This window comes from Andrographis paniculata, unplaced genomic scaffold (genome assembly GCF_009805555.1).
Source record: "Andrographis paniculata isolate CXL003 unplaced genomic scaffold, ASM980555v1 Contig82END, whole genome shotgun sequence".
NCBI lineage: Eukaryota > Viridiplantae > Streptophyta > Magnoliopsida > Lamiales > Acanthaceae > Andrographis > Andrographis paniculata.
Genome location: NW_026137620.1, coordinates 2534850 through 2549180, shown reverse-complemented (window position 1 = coordinate 2549180; position 14331 = coordinate 2534850). Strand labels below are relative to the sequence as shown.

The 14331-nt window shown below is 36.1% G+C and overlaps 1 protein-coding gene across 1 annotated transcript; it reads right to left on the bottom strand.

Annotated features, from left to right (window-relative positions):
• Positions 1-493: 493 nt before the first annotated feature.
• Positions 494-14113, bottom strand: LOC127241511 (probable thimet oligopeptidase). Its single transcript, XM_051260604.1, has 20 exons — positions 13810-14113; positions 13356-13477; positions 12521-12684; positions 11764-11854; positions 5817-5996; positions 5463-5543; positions 5022-5099; positions 4544-4636; positions 4241-4321; positions 3973-4135; positions 3758-3878; positions 3570-3639; positions 2504-2611; positions 2158-2255; positions 2037-2082; positions 1824-1920; positions 1573-1646; positions 1401-1505; positions 1202-1282; positions 494-1046 (listed from the first exon to the last, which is right to left on the bottom strand). The coding sequence occupies exons 1-20, from the start codon at positions 13940-13942 to the stop codon at positions 939-941; spliced, it is 2094 nt and encodes a 697-aa protein (XP_051116561.1). The 5' UTR covers positions 13943-14113; the 3' UTR covers positions 494-938.
• Between the last annotated feature and the right edge of the window lie 218 nt (positions 14114-14331).

The following is a 14331-nucleotide window of genomic DNA, read 5'->3' as shown; positions in this document are numbered from 1 at the left end:
TACGATATCATAATATATAAATTGATATTTTTAATATATAATGAAAAACCCGTATTTAAGTATATACCAAAAATATTGTAGTACATCCGTCCACCGCCAATTTATCCATTTATTTTTTTCATATTAATATTTAAATATTAATTATTATATAAAAAAACATAGTACAAATCAAGAAAAAATGACATAATTTTATTAATGTCTTATAATACTAATGTAATGATTTTTGTATAAAAAATTATACAAATAACAAAATATTTTTAATGTTAAAAACAATGACGTCAAATGCAAATGAATAGATTGGCGGTAGACGAAAGTAGTATATCATTTTGATATTCAATATATCAGTATATACCAAAAATCCGATTATTGATACAGTACGGTATATATATATATATTTATCTTACCGAATTTTGGTATATTAATTTTTTTAGTTTATCGAATTTTCGGTATAATATTGATATAAAAAAATTATCATACTAAAAATTTTGATGCGTTACGAAGTTGGGTAAATCATACATACCCACACCTAAGCTCAAGGATTGGTTCTCAAAACATAATCAAGGGACAATTTGTGAACAACCCAAGTGACTGGACCAACTTGTAAGCTCAGTCGAGGAAAGGCTTGGACAATGTCTAACACAAACAAGGGGTAACTTAGGTCCTAAGGTTCCACAGAGATACCTAAAAGCCAACATCATTGTTCTCTCCAATGCAAACCAATATCAATGACGCATGAACAAAGCCTTGTCCAAAACTACTCTTATTAACAATGATTATACACAAGGCAAGTAAATGTATACATTACCTCGTTACACTTTACTGCAGCTGTTATACAGTTCCATCACAGGCGGTGGTAGTGTTCCCCAAGGTCACATGTAGCATGTGACTGGAAATTCTGCAAGAATCAAGCGGTTAGAGAATACCGTGCTGTTTTCATTCTAGATGGAATGAGCTCGGCTTTCTAGAAAGGCTTGAATCGATGGTTCCCTTCCGAGGAAATCAGAAAGTATCTCCAAAGGATCCTTTGCAGCTCCGGCAGCCAATACCTGTCATCCCCAAATAACATGTTCGAGCAAGCTTGTAAAATTTTCATTTTTACATGGATTTTTGATATTTTGCACAAACAGTTCATTTGACGACAATAATTGATGAAGAGCATGTGTTCAACTCAATATGTAGATATGTCTCTCCAATAGTATACCTTGTTCCTGAAATGCATGCCAGTATTCTGGTTGAATATGTCGTCACGGAACTTTGTGGCAAATAGATCAACAGCAAAAACCTATAGTAGAAATTAGTGTATTCTAGTCAAGAATGTCAGATATAGTTTTAGTTATTCCCATTTTGCAGTAAGATTTTGTTACTGTAAAATAAAATACATATCAGAACAGTAACTAGACCTCACTCCATAACCGACTGTAGCAAGTGGCCTCAAAGCCAATGGCAGCATTAGGAAAACATGAAGCCGGATTTAGTCCGTCAAGCATCGGTAATCCCAGCATAACCTGCCATTAAAGAGCTTAACATAAGCATCCATTGACAAATGTGGAAAAAATCAAAAGCAAAGAATACCTTGGAATGGAGATGCTTAAACAATCCGACCATGTCAACATTTTCTGTGGAATGTATGATCTGATCAAAAAGACCTAAAAACATGAGTAGTAAGCATGTCAGGACAGCCAACGCCTTTCATTGCTGAAAAAAATGAGAAAGGGCCATAACGTGAAATTTGAAATATCCAGAAGTTCTTTTTGGGCACAGACAACTACAGTCACAATAGAAGAAAAAGAAAATGACAGTTTCAGTTCCCAAGAAATGCTTACAATAAAGAATTTCTTGTTTCAGTTTCAGTGCAGAGAATGAAAACCGCCATCTCTTAAGCGATCTACACATCTCATCATCAATCGGCTTAGTGATATCCTGAAATCAAAAGGTGTTCGAGGAGAGTTAAAGCCACATTGTATCTGTCCATCTGGGCCAAATAGAACATGACTTGTGCTAGGTGTAGAAAAAGAAAGCTCAGCAAACATGAATACCTGATAAAAACCAGAGATCAGTTTAAGAGAGTCGCTTTCATAACACCTAAGAACAGAATTGCATTATAATAAGTCTTATAGAAGTTTACACTGCAATTACAAGAGAAAGCATTGGAAGTACCAATTTTCTAATAACAAGGACGGGATTTCAACAAAATCAGAATCCAAGCGTAAGCCAGAAAATCTAGCAAACCGTGCACGATTGCAAATATGCTGGACCTGAATTCAAGGACTGATTTGTTAGTAAAAAGCTTTCTCATGTCACATGCTATCTCTTGATATTTCTAACCACATTGACTAAAACACATGAAGAACTAGGAAAGAACTTGCAAAGTAGTAAAGTGACCAGATTACCCAAAAGTCCATGAGTTACTGAATGCCACAATAAAGCAATCACTTCCGAAAAGAACAAACTATAAAACTTTTTGTAATTTGCTGAATATGGATTTAGTAAGAGTTAAACATACCACATGACCAAACTCGTGGAATAAATTCACTACTTCAGAGAATCTTAGCAACCCAGGACTCCCATCAACTTCCTTTTGCAATTGGGAAATAAGTAAAGCAACTGGAATCTGAAAATTCAACTTCTTGTTATTAACCAAAAAACTGAAAGTCGACAAGGAACACAATAAATATACAGAGTTGCAGATCTAGCACGTTGGTGTAGAACCACAGGCAAGCAAAAGGACATAGTGTGGGACACATTCCAGCCACATAAGAACCATTTTTAACAAATAATTTACAGCCACAGGCAAAGGAGTGTTGCATTATTAACGTTAAACATATTATTTACAAGCATAACCAGATAGGATTATACTTGGAAATACAAATTAGGCAGGTTTATTTAGAAGATGAGATGGGATCACTATTCCAAATTTTGGCCATTTTGTATGAATTCTGTTTATACATCATACATAAATTTATTTGTACCAAATTATATTTCTATATCATATATATATAACAAATGATTAAATTGGAAAACCAGGTCTTGTTGGTATTACATTAGTTATCACACCACGGCAATTTTCTATTCATTTTCTCCAAATATATTGGCATCGAGTACACAAATGTAACAAAAAAGTCTAGCTATCATGCACATTCTTAAAGCAGTTCTACTAAGCCATCTCAACCCTCTTCCTAGAATAATGGTTGAATGAGACTTTTCTCACCTCCATGTAATTAGTTTCTTCCTTTCCTAACAGCCCTAAGGCTTTGCAGTATCTCTCTTTTCTAAATAAAATTATCTCTTACAAAAAATAGAGTTGAGCACATGTTAACCAATCCTATCCTTTAAATTTAAAGTATCATTATGCACCGTAAATGGACAGCATTGTCAAATATCAAATGAGCCATTTTGATATCTGTTATAATTGAGCAGGAGAAATTAATTATGATATAAAATGAATCCTAATGAGAAAATCCGTTCATTAAATAATTTGATTTTGATGTATTTACTTCTCTATCTAAAAGAAAAGATAGAAAAGAAATGTAAGAAATCTAGAGATGATGAAAGTAATATGATAAAATCACCTGTCTGATGTTGTTAATCCATGAACCATTTTGAAGAGCAACAACACAGGTGTGGCCATATTTTCCTTCCCTGTTTTTGAAACATCAGTGCAATTTAGCTAATGGCAGGATATAGTGATATTTATTCAGTATTCACACTCATCCAGGTAAACTTATTGCGGGGGTGGGTTGCGGGAATTGAAAAAAACCTGGTGTATAAATCGAGATAAAAATGACCCATGAGTTCACAAGTTCCCAAGTCAAAAACCGAAAAAAGTTTCACATCTTGATGCCAAACCTCTGCATCTAATATTTCATCAAATCTCAGGCCTGCATTAAGAAAATTTTAAGATTTATGAGTATAAGACACCATAGGAACACAGTCAACAGAGGCACGCAATTCTGAAAATTAGCACAAACTTACCAAATAGATCTTGACATATTTTAAAGATTCCAGATAAAACTAAATTGATTGGAAAGTAATGTTTCAAAAGTCCAAAATCCAAATCAAGCTGCTGTTCCTTGATCCTCTTGACATAGTATGGCATATCTTCACTTCCAAATTGAATTTCTCCCCCTTCTTTCCTCTTAACCACCAACAATACAATTAATTATTAAGGAAAGTAAAATGAGGACTACACATAAAGAAGGCTTTCTAATAGCACTTGAAAATAGGAAATAACCATGCCAACCTTCATTTCCATTAACAGAGAAAGTTCCTTGGATGCAAGGTCAGTCAAACTTCCAGATATCTTCTCTAAGAACTCAAAAACCTGAGAAAATATAAACATTTATTAACTCTAATCAACCATTACTGACTGACATTAAGCACAAACATATGGTTAAACAGGGTTGCAATTGTGGTTTTTTAAATTAGATTATGAATACTTTCTAAACATATTTATTTAAAAAAGGTATTTAGAGGCATAGTTGAGTCAATATCCCACAATATGAAGATATCTACTGGTAAATTACAGATACAAATCAGGACAAACCTTTGCAGATGAGTTTGCCATTCTATGATCAATGGCATAGTCTGCATAATTCATGTAGCCAAGCAATCTGGCAAGTTTATGACGCAGCTGAACCTGAACCGAAGGGCAAGATATTATCAAACAACAATGAAGTTAAATTTGTAATCATACATTCACCCAGAAATGTGAGCAATGGGACTTGTAAGTTGTAACTTGCACAAAGTCATACTACTTAAAGATTAATGATTACATGCACACAGATAACTGAATATGAGTATGAGGCTATATATATCTATATGCACACACAAATGAACAAAAGAAAAATAATGAAAATTGCAATGTGTCTAACTACAAAACATCTCCCATAAAAAAAATTTATAAACAGAAGATTAAATTTTTTTGACAGAAGATGGCAACAGAGAGTCAATGAAACTGCAAATGTAATAATCATTATATGTAATGTTATAAGTAACATTATATAGATGGGATTGAAGCTCACTAGCTTTTCTAATACAGAAAGATTCACTTCGCATCTCTTTCCGTAAGCCATGGCTACAGACTTCCTGGTCGATCCAACCTTCATAAAAACAAACAATAAGTGAAGCACAAAAATTTGGCACAACTTTATATTTAAGAGAATACACAGACCAGGGAGCACATAATGCATGTATGTGTGTATGTATATATTATTCCCAACAAATCAATCACAACTTATATTTAGTTCTGATTTGAAAATTATAAAATACCAACTTCTAAGGTTGACTGTTGAAGTTCCCAGTCGATTCAAAGACCTTAAAAAGACAGTTAACACTTAAAATCACTGCTACTGCATGAATTTCTCCTGAATAATTATATGACATCATACAACTATGTAAAGTGATTGATAAAATTTTGCTGCTTAAAACAAATAGTGAAAATGCAATATTCATAAGAATTATACCTTACATAGCTCCAGGATAGGTGAAATCTGATGGCTCCTCAACAATATCTTGAATTTAGCATTGTCAGCCTTCTCCAAACTCTGAAACAAACATAAAAATGTCGTTAGCTACACCAAGAAGCAGTAACATGCAGTCCATGTAGTTATCTAGCAACAAGAGTGTTGCAGAAAACCAGATTTAGAGTGGAGAAAGTAGAAATGGCTTAGTGGATAATATTTTCTAAGACTAAAGTTTCTGATAAAGCAGCAGTCTCTTGCCAAGAGATGAATCCAAATATCAAGTAAAAGAATAAGGGCATCAACTGAAACACAGTAGGTTGTTATGGGTTGAAAAAATAGACGACAATTCCTAACCTTGAGGAACTCTGTGGGTAAACCAAGTAGCTCTTCATCACGCAAGAGAAGAAATTTGCTATCATCATTCAAATTTCGGATGTATCGCATACTCAGCTCATCTATTTGTGCCCTCAGCCTCTCTAATTCCTCCCTCTTGCTTGAAGTCAGACTCATTCCATTCCGTTCAAAGTCTTGAACCTGTCACTACTTGTTACAAATATACACTTGGCTAATAACACTTTTCTATGACAAGAAGAAACAGCAAAGTCTTGAACCTGTAACTACTTTTTACAAATATGCACTTGGCTAATAACAATTTACTATGACAAGAAACAAGGTTAAAAAGAAAAACCAAAAGCCCTTTCCTGGACCAGTCACCAGGCATGTATTCAGTTGTCATTTGGTTTTAAGTACATTCTTTGACACAGATCATAAGGCATAGTCCATCAAATAATGTAACAAAGTAACGTCATTGTAAAGATTGGAGTGAGTAAAAAACCAATTAGATGATCTGCCCTGAGATGATGACTACTAATATGCCCAAACCATAAAAGCTCATAAGTTGCTAAAGTGGTGGCACAATATTCTGTATCAATACTAGACCTTGCAAACACTCTTTCTTTCTCGTTCTATTAGGAGATTAAGTTACCAGCTGACAGATATAGTACACATTCACTCCAACCTACATCGCTGTAGTAAAATATCTAAAGAGTTTCCTTTGCCTTCAAACAGCAGTCCTAACCTGCAACTCCTTTAATGCACTTCAGGAAATTATCAATGCATCTAGAAACTCAAATTCATATAGACAACCACAAATCACACCCTAAAAGTGTGCTTGCTAGTTGCTACTTTCAAAAACCAATTTGAGTCAACTTCTACCTGGTGAATAATAATCACATCTATTGTACTTCCATATAAATATAATTGAGTATTTTATAAGCAGAAATTAATATAAGTTGTGAAATGAGGAATAAAGGGGGAAATGATTGAGAATATTCCGATTTGATGATTCTTATTGATGTCTAGGCATATATGGAGTACATGGTGTACAGGTTAGGCAGCTATTTAATTACAAAATTGAATAGGAGCTAAATAAAACACTAATTGATGAGTTAACTGAGGCACTAATCTAGGAGCAAATTAATACTAAAGGTTAGACAATGCAAAATTGATTTTCCATAAAGGTAATGCATGTCAACAGCCCGCCATAGTGTCAGTCAGGAGAAGAGTGGGCATTTAGACTAGACCATAAAACAGTGAAGATGGTAGTCAGCATCCGCTTGCTGAAGACATCCGAATACTAAAGGGAGGTTGGAACGTGAAGCACGTCGATAGCTCAAAGTGCTAAGCACTTGCAAATAAAGTGTGGATTGATCTCCACATGTTTGGTGCATTGATGTTGCACCAGATTAGTGGAGAGGTAGACAACACTGATGTTGTCACAGTAGACAACTGTAGCCTTTCTTGAGAGGTTGGTGAAGTTCAGCAAGAAACTGACAGAGCCAACCAGCTTTTGCAACAGTATTGGCCACTCCACAGTGCTTGGTTTCAGCACTAGAGGGAGATATTGTGTGCTGCTGAGACCAGAAATGGAGCAGCATGTATCACGACAGTCACAGCCCAATCAGCGTTGAGTAGACAATGGAGTCAATTTTAGAGCACAGTACAATTGAAGGACATGCCCCAACATGCTTTTCATGTACCTCAAAATTCTCTTGACAAGATCCCAAATCTATTTGATCATAAGAACGTTGAACTCATCAGATCAGCGAGGGCACAATGGTATGTCTATTTCAAAGAGATATGTTCACTATCAAGGTCATGTAGGCAAGGAAGCCAGAGAAACCGAATGCCATCCTTGCCTCAAGTTTGCATCGAGTGATGGCTCACCACTAGAGTGATGTGTTCCATCGGATAGTGGAATGAGCCATCGAATGCACCATCACTAGGCGCAGAAACCAAGTCATTTATGTAAAGCCCAGGCCCATGGTGGCTACAGCAAAAGGTCATGCACATTGCTGGCAGGAATACACCTACATGACAGATGGATGCTATGGTAGAGCTAAGGTGGCAGGCAGAGCGCAAGGCGAGGCATGCACAGAATTAGTGAAGAACTAGGTGTACTCATTTTATGATGCTTGGCTCTTGTGAGATATGAATGCGTAGGCAGCCATACACCTGCAGACCTCCAGATTTGTCTTCAGGGCAAGGGGGCTCGGTGTGCCCACAAGAGAGGTAATGGGTAACCAGTGGCCATACAGCCTATAGGTGGAGTCGTGGATGGGAGGGCCTTCCAGTGGCGCTGATGTGACAATGGGAGGCACCAGGACAACAAGAAGCTGCAGAGGTGGTATGGCTTGTGCATCATCATCCAATTCATCAAGGAACATATAGAAACAAGTGAAACGTGTTTGGAACTTTATTTTCGTAAATAATTACATGCCTGAAGATGATGATACAGTTTGAGGACAAGTCAAGGCAATAGTAACCTTTTTGATTGGTTGGAGAACCAAGAAAAATGCACTCGATGGAACTTACTGCTACTTTGTGGTTGGTTGTGGATGAGAGGTTTGGTAAACAACAAAAGCCCAAAGACATGCATACGAGGGAATGATAAATAAAAAAAAATTCAGTATACCGAGCTTATTATAGCGAAAATTAGCAAGACTTTAAGTATGGTATTAGCATACAATTTTCTAATGTATGGTTTACCATATCATTCCGATATGTATATATACATGATTTTTTCAATATACCTTTCAAGTATACATAAAATTTTATGGTATACTAAAATTATATGTATGGTATTGATATAAAACTTTGCCATATACCAAACTTTCCGGTACACTGTCGGTATACCATTTAGCATGTCAAAAATTAAGGTACAATATACCATACAACATGAAACTTTTGTTATAGTTTACCAAACCATCCCTACCCGCGTGTGAATAGTTTGGCCGAGAGCCAAACAAGGACTCATAAAGTCTTGCTAAGGACTGTGCTTAGTATTCAATTCAAAATGTATGTGGTTGTGTAATGCCTATGTCTTAAAAGAGTGAGGGCAGCTTGAAAGAGTAGGAAACACATGATGTTGGTGGTGAGGATGATGCACTCGACTTTGCCAATTTTTACAAGATGTGAAGGCAGAAGAAACTAAAGTGGGTGCGTGTGCAAAGAAGAAATTGCAAGCAAAAGATTTATTAAATTCCCTACCCTTATCACAATGTATAAAAGAGATTGAGGATTGAAAATGTGTATCAACATAGGCATGGAAATTTTGTATAGTTTGAAAGGTTTCGAATTTGAGTTCAAGAAGAAAGGTCCTAAAGCAATGCATTTGAACCATTAGATGATGTAAATAACCATCTAACAGGGATATACATTATTTATTTATTTATATTTTTACGGGAGTCAACCAACACACTTCCTCACATGCAAGGGGATATATTTATGGCCTTGATTGATGACATATGGCCTATAAAATCAAACAATGATGAGAAATCCTGCAAAAGAGAAAATAAATTAGAAACCACTTTATACAAAAATGAATACCGTTCCTATATAAAAGAGTGGTTTGATTCCATAACATGTAACAATTGATGAAGCTGGTAAAAATAGGATGTAAATAAGAATCAATACAAACATGAGGAAGAGGATGATCGGCCCCGGATCCCCGTCTTAACATGGTATCAGAGCCATGATGCCCGTATTGGGTATTGATCCTGTATAGATTTTCGAGATTATCATCTCGAGGGGAGAGTGTTAAATATACCACATTGGATGTAATGTTGGGATTCCCCGACCTTACAAGGGGTGAAGGGCTATTCCACTTACAACCAATTGGTTTTAAGTTGGAACCCCGGATCCCCGTCTTAACAGTACCCACCCGTTGCAACGAGTACAACAAGGACGAAGGCCACCACCTCTAGTAGTACGTCAATTGTTGGCGACCTTATCCAATGATCACCATAGACTGAGAGGAATCAACGGAAAGAAGAGGTAAAATAATACAGGTGATATTAACTGAGTTGGGCACCAACGCAATTTGTAACATCTTTCATTAGCATGTCCTAACCCGTTGCAATAGTACAATGAGGACAAGGGCCACCACCTCTAGTAGTACGTTAGTTGTTGGTGACCTCCTTACTTGCAAGAGTAGACAACAAGGCTAAGTCTCCTACCGTGGAAGTGGAGTCTAAAGAAGATATAAAGGCAAAACGAAGTAGACGAGCATAAACATCATCATACAACGGTGTAATAGAGCTTGATAAAAGCTGATGTCATATTCTTTGAGTCATCTCCCTTTTTTTATTGTCTTTCTTCTTCCAATTCTCATGTTCCTATGGTCCTCCATCTCCCTTCCTCCGATTCCCTTATTACCTCCCCTATTCTTCAGGTTTATCATCATTGTCCATGTCCTTCCTCTTTCCATTCTAACCCTACAATACCCTCTGTGGTCTCTGACTCACCGCCGGTCCCTCCCTCTTCAACATCCGTCGCCTCTTCTCCTTTGGCTCCACGTCGTGGTACACATACTACTCGTAATCTTCATTTTCTTTATAACTTTTTAAGCGATCATGGTTTGTCTTCTCTCTTTTATAGTTTCATGACTACTTTGAGATCTATATATTTTCTAAGTCTGTCTAGGAAACTCTCTTTCATCCCAGATGAAGATAGACCATTGTGGACGAAATGGCTACCTTAGATGCTAATCGTACTTGGAATCTTGTTCATTACCTCCCAATTAACCTACCATTGCGTATCGTCGGGTTTATGCCATTAAAGTTGGCACGGATGGCAACCTTGATCGCCTTAAGGCTTGTTTGGGGGCCAAAGACTTCACACAAGTCTATGTTAGGACTAGACTGACAATTTTTCACATGTGGCCAATATGTCCTCTATCTCCAAAAGGATATTTATATGAAACAACCACCTAGTTTTGTTGCTCAAGGAGAGCCTAGGCTTGTGTACAAGCTTCGTCGTTCTCTATATAGCTTAAAGCAATCACCTCATGTTTGATTTGGACAGTTTAGTGCTACTATACAAAGTTTGGAATGACTGGATTTAAATTTGATCATCCTCTTATATCTCATTGTCTATGTTGATAGGACCTCTTAGATATTTTATTGGCATTGACATTGTTTCCTCAACTAATTGCTTTGTTCTTTCACAAAGGAAATATGTTAAGAATATGTTGGAAGAAGCACGCATAACATAATGTAAGTCTGTCGACTCTCCTATGGATGCTAACTGTAATCTTCTTCCGGATTAAGGGGAACCTTTAAAAGATATTGGTCGTTATCGATGATTAGTCGGTATATTGAACTATCTTACCGTTACTCATCCCAATATTTCATATGTAGTCAGCGTGGTCAGTCAATTTCTTCAATCACCACGTACCACCCACTAGGAAGTTGCCGTTCGCATTCTATGGCATATCAAAGGGTCTCCTGGACAAGATCTACTATATAAGAATCATCGTCATATGGACATTATTGGCTTCCGATGTGGACTAGATAGGATCTTTATTTGATAGACGTTCAATCTCGAGATACACGAGGATTATTGAATAGGAGCTACATAATCCGCTAAGTTAGAAGTTAAACAAGGCACTAATCTTAGTCTATGCAAATCAATCTTCCAAAAATGTGGATATATTCTAGTAAAGGATTCAAACATAATTGCAATTAGAAAAATATGTTACTGATTAATTACTCACTTATGCAACAAATAAATGCATGCATATATATATGACATAAATCTAGAAAGAAAAATAATTCAAATATTGTTGATCTAGCAATAAAAAAATTTAATTAATATATATATATATATATTAAAGGGAAGAACTATATATAATACCGGGGATCAAAAACAGCCAAAAAAAAAAAAAAGTTTTTGTCAGTAAAGAAACCAATAGACAAAGCATAAAACAATCTATATAGCACTATTATATGCAGGTTCATACCAAATATTGTGCAAATCGCTTGACTTCCGAGCTCAACCCATCCCCCCGTGCAGCAAAAGCTTTAATAACACGGTAAACATCTTCTCTCTTACTGCATGATTTTCATTAAAAAGGTAATATAAAGATTCACTAATAAAAGGTTAGTACTCTAAATCATAATATGTACTATAAGACAGCAACCAAAACTTTTGCAACATACAATCAGGAATTTTCCAAATTTGTCAGACAAGCTAGTCTGTTTAACAATCTTAGACTGCATCTTGCTTATGCTACAATAAAGTATATCATAAAAGACCTAGCAAATTCCAATGCTCCTAGAAGAGTTTATATACTTAATTGTGTCCAGGAATCATTTTACACTTCTATCTGTTGGTTGTCTCTCATACAGATTTCTCACTAGAAGACGATGGCAATGTAAATTGCCTTCCCCTTGCAGAATTATTAATCAATATCAACAGCACCATTAATGACTAGATAACCATCAAAAATCCTTTTGAAACCCATTGGTAATTCAACCATGTGCATATTGTGGCAACCAATGGTACTTCTAATCCATATTGAAAATTTATTCTTTTATCAGATTCAATTCAGCTTCCAGGCATACTTACTAGTTTGAGGAGTGTTTAGTTCTCTAAGGTTATGTGGTTTACAAAAACATTATATTGTGAATATCCTCCTTGTTAATATGAATTACTGGGCAATCAATGTTCTATAACATATTCATCAGAGATGAAACGGACGGGGATAAAAACTGAACCTGCATGCAGAGAAATGAGCATCAATTCTCCGTTCTGCCTCCATGCTTGCTTTACGAATATCTTCAGAAACAGATACCAGTTTGGGGAATGCACAAGACTGTAACAGTGGAAATTGATGTGCTTCTAATTCAGCCAATGGTAGTATAGTATTGGCATACGATACCTGAGACATATACCTACATTAGAGCATCTAGCATAGATTTTAAACTTTTTGGATACTAGAAAATATTGAAAAAGATTAGACATTCTTTAACCATACTCTGCATGTTGAACCACAGAGAACCTACTTTGAGAACTCACCAGTCATATTAAAAATAAAGCAATCAATCTCTACATGCTACATCTGAGAGAAGAAAAGTCCTATACTTTGCATGGGTACAAACCCATAGAATTTTCCTAGTTAATAACTAAAGAAATATCCAGTATACTATCTTGTAATTCCAAGAGGATGGGAAGAATGCATAATTCAATAAAATACAAAATTTATGTTAGAGTTCCATTCCGGTAAGGATCCCATCAACATTTTAGTTTCTTTTAGATCCAAGAGCAAACACCAATTAACAACCTAAAAGTATAGCATTTCATAAAATTGAGGATGGGATATATGGAACAGAAACTCATCATAAAGCCCACATATAAATTTTACTCTGATGAGTCAAATTTCACATTATAATGCGAACAACAACGATGAGGCAAAGCTTAGTTACCAAAAATGGAAATTAAGTCAATACTACACCAAAGAAAGTGAAAAGATAGAAGTAAAGAAAAGACAGCGCTGTCATGACTTAACATTCGTTTATCCTTATCAACGTTAACCCAAGAATACTACATTACCTTGTCAAGCGGAACTGCAGCCACTTTATCATGAACCTCCTTAGATTTTGCAATAATGTGATCTGCTAACCTCAGTATCTCAGATGAAGACATATTTATCCGCACACTTGATCCCGAAGGCACTGAAACTCAAAATGACGACCCGATTTTCCAAAATGGAAATCCATATCAGATCCTAAAGTATATAAGTTCACTCGAACTGAAAAATAGAAGACAACAACATCATACACTGCCTCCAAGAGTAAATAAATCAAGCACTCTCAACAGCCAAGATTTTTCCCAAAATTTCTAAAGACACGAGAAGCTCACAATACACAAAACTCAGCATCTAATAAATGGAAAAACTTGCCTCCACCACTACAAGAGAACAAAGGAGAGAATGAAATAAAATCCCCGACTTCAACACCAAAAAACTAACGCGCACGGGGTGGGCGCCCGCCGTGCAGTTACGCACCTTTTCTCCTGCGATTCCTGATGTGGGCGCTCAGTGCGGCGATGGCGCAGGTGACTGCCACGGTCGCAACGGCAGCTGCTCCGGTCAAAGCTATCCGATTTCTTGTTTCCCTCTTCTTCCCTTCGCTCTCCATTCTTCCAGGAAATGAAACTCCGCCTCTCCTGATTATGCGGCGAAGTTCTCGATGAGCCGCGGGTGCACTATTGAACACGAAGGGCAGCAGCGGCGGAGGGAAACGAGGGACGGCAAATGTGAGGCAATTCTAGGCGGGGGCGGTCACCAGAAAAAATAAAAAAATTGAAACCAATAGTATTGCACAAAACATGTGACATAGTTTTAAAAAATAGTACTCCTTTAACAATGGACAGATTTGATTTGTTACCGATTTAATTAGTTAATAATAAAAATTTATAATTTTATTTTATTATTTTTGTATGTGAGTGATAGAAAAATAGCATTGTGTTGTCCTTATTACAAATAAGGTAATTATATAATAATTTTTTAAAATTTTTAGTAAAAATG